This window comes from Natator depressus, chromosome 5, assembly GCF_965152275.1.
Source record: "Natator depressus isolate rNatDep1 chromosome 5, rNatDep2.hap1, whole genome shotgun sequence".
NCBI lineage: Eukaryota > Metazoa > Chordata > Testudines > Cheloniidae > Natator > Natator depressus.
This window is the reverse complement of record NC_134238.1, coordinates 79,603,013-79,605,989: the sequence shown is the minus strand read 5'-3', so window position 1 is coordinate 79,605,989 and position 2,977 is coordinate 79,603,013. Positions and strand designations below refer to the sequence as shown.

The window sequence follows — 2,977 nt, the reverse complement described above, 5'->3', positions numbered from 1 at the left end:
GTGGACACAATTCGACGGTATTGGCCTCCGGGAGCTATCCCAGAGTGCTCCATTTTGACCGCTCTGGACAGCACTCTCAACTCAGATGCACTGGCCAGGTAGACAGGAAAAGAACCGCGAACTTTTGAATCTCATTTCCTGTTTGGCCAGCGTGGCAAGCTGCAGGTGACCATGCAGAGCTCATCAGCAGAGGTGACCATGATGGAGTCTCAGAATCGCAAAAGAGCTCCAGCATGGACCGAACGGGAGGTACGGGATCTGATCGCTGTATGGGGAGAGGAATCCGTGCTATCAGAACTCCGTTCCAGTTTTCGAAATGCCAAAACCTTTGTCAAAATCTCCCAGGGCATGAAGGACAGAGGCCATAACAGGGACCCGAAGCAGTGCCGCGTGAAACTGAAGGAGCTGAGGCAAGCCTACCAGAAAACCAGAGAGGCGAACGGCCGCTCCGGGTCAGAGCCCCAAACATGCCGCTTCTATGATGAGCTGCATGCCATTTTAGGGGGTTCAGCCACCACTACCCCAGCCGTGTTGTTTGACTCCTTCAATGGAGATGGAGGCAATACGGAAGCAGGTTTTGGGGACGAAGAAGGTGATGATGATGATGAGGTTGTAGATAGCTCACAGCAAGCAAGCGGAGAAACCGGTTTTCCCGACAGCCAGGAACTGTTTCTCACCCTGGACCTGGAGCCAGTACCCCCCGAACCCACCCAAGGCTGTCTCCTGGATCCAGCAGGCGGAGAAGGGACCTCCGGTGAGTGTACCTTTTAAAATACTATACATGGTTTAAAAGCAAGCATGTGAAAGGATTACTTTGCCCTGGCATTCGCGGCTCTCCTGGATATACTCCCAAAGCCTTTGCAAAAGGTTTCTGGGGAGGGCAGACTTATTGCGTCCTTCATGGTAGGACACTTTACCACTCCAGGCCAGTAACACGTACTCGGGAATCATTGTACAACAAAGCATTGCAGTGTATGTTTGCTGGCGTTCAAACAACATCCGTTCTTTATCTCTCTGTGTTATCCTCAGGAGAGTGAGATATAATCCATGGTCACCTGGTTGAAATAGGGTGCTTTTCTTCAGGGGACACTCAGAGGAGCCCATTCCTGCTGGGCTGTTTGCCTGTGGCTGAACAGAAATGTTCCCCGCTGTTAGCCACAGGGAGGGGGGAGGGTTGAGGGGGTAGCCACGCGGTGGGGGGAGGCAAAATGCAACCTTGTAACGAAAGCACATGTGCTATGTATGTAATGTTAACAGCAAGGTTTACCCTGAAAGAGTGTAGCCAGTGTTTTATAAAATGTGTCTTTTTAAATACCGCTGTCCTTTATTTTTTCCTCCACCAGCTGCATGTGTTTCAATGATCACAGGATCTTCTCCTTCCCAGAGGCTAGTGAAGGCAAGAAAGAAGAAAAAAAAAAACAAAAAAACACACTCGAGATGAAATGTTCTCCGAGCTCATGCTGTCCTCCCACACTGACAGAGCACAGACGAATGCGTGGAGGCAAATAATGTCAGACTGCAGGAAAGCACAAAATGACCGGGAGGAGAGGTGGCGGGCTGAAGAGAGTAAGTGGCGGGCTGAAGAGAGGGCTGAAGCTCGAATGTGGCGGCAGCGTGATGAGAGGAGGCAGGATTCAATGCTGAGGCTGTTGGAGGACCAAACCAGTATGCTCCAGTGTATGGTTGAGCTGCAGCAAAGGCAGCTGGAGCACAGACTGCCACTACAGGCCCTGTGTAACCAACCGCCCTCCTCCCCAAGTTCCATAGCCTCCACACCCAGACGCCCAAGAACGCGGTGGGGGGGCCACTGGCCAACCAGCCACCCGCCACAGAGGATTGCCCCAAAAAAAGAAGGCTGTCATTCAATAAATTTTAAAGTTGTAAACTTTTAAAGTGCTGTGTGGCATTTTCCTTCCCTCCTCCACCACCCTTCCTGGGCTACCTTGGTAGTCATCCCCCTATTTGTGTGATGAATGAATAAAGAATGCATGAATGTGAAGCAACAATGACTTTATTGCCTCTGCAAGCAGTGATCGAAGGGAGGAGGAGAGGGTAGTTAGCTTACAGGGAAGTAGAGTGAACCAAGGGGCGGGGGGTTTCATCAAGGAGAAACAAACAGAACTTTCACACCGTAGCCTGGCCAGTCATGAAACTGGTTTTCAAAGCCTCTCTGATGCGTACCGCGCCCTCCTGTGCTCTTCTAACCGCCCTGGTGTCTGGCTGCGCGTAACCAGCAACCAGGCGATTTGCCTCAACCTCCCACCCCGCCATAAACGTCTCCCCCTTACTCTCACAGATATTGTGGAGCACACAGCAAGCAGTAATAACAGTGGGAATATTGGTTTCGCTGAGGTCTAAGCGAGTCAGTAAACTGCGCCAGCGTGCCTTTAAACATCCAAATGCACATTCTACCACCATTCTGCACTTGCTCAGCCTGTAGTTGAACAGCTCCTGACTACTGTCCAGGCTGCCTGTGTACGGCTTCATGAGCCATGGCATTAAGGGGTAGGCTGGGTCCCCAAGGATACATATAGGCATTTCAACATCACCAACAGTTATTTTCTGGTCTGGGAATAAAGTCCCTTCTTGCAGCTTTTGAAACAGACCAGAGTTCCTGAAGATGCGAGCGTCATGTACCTTTCCCGGCCATCCCACGTTGATGTTGGTGAAACGTCCCTTGTGATCCACCAGAGCTTGCAGCACTATTGAAAAGTACCCCTTGCGGTTTATGTACTCGCCGGCTTGGTGCTCCGGTGCCAAGATAGGGATATGGGTTCCGTCCATGGCCCCACCACAGTTAGGGAATCCTATTGCAGCAAAGCCATCCACTATGACCTGCACATTTCCCAGGATCACTACCCTTGATATCAGCAGATCTTTGATTGCGTGGGCTACTTGCATCACAGCAGCCCCAACAGTAGATTTGCCCACTCCAAATTGATTCCCAACTGACCGGTAGCTGTCTGGCGTTGCAAGC

At 51.1% G+C, this 2,977-nt stretch overlaps 1 protein-coding gene across 1 annotated transcript; it reads left to right on the top strand.

The window, feature by feature from the left end:
• LOC141988212 (myb/SANT-like DNA-binding domain-containing protein 7) lies at positions 1 to 1,614 on the top strand. Its single transcript, XM_074954043.1, has 2 exons — positions 1 to 754; positions 1,344 to 1,614. Exons 1-2 carry the CDS (start codon positions 172 to 174, stop codon positions 1,439 to 1,441), a joined length of 681 nt encoding a protein of 226 aa, XP_074810144.1. The 5' UTR covers positions 1 to 171; the 3' UTR covers positions 1,442 to 1,614.
• The last annotated feature ends 1,363 nt before the right edge of the window (positions 1,615 to 2,977 follow it).

Coding starts and splice junctions, on each gene's coding strand:
- LOC141988212 (XM_074954043.1), top strand. CDS start 172: ATGCAGAGCTCATCAGCAGAGGTGACCATGATGGAGTCTCAGAATCGC. Junction 755..1,343: donor AGGCGGAGAAGGGACCTCCG/GTGAGTGTACCT, acceptor TTCCTCCACCAG/CTGCATGTGTTTCAATGATC.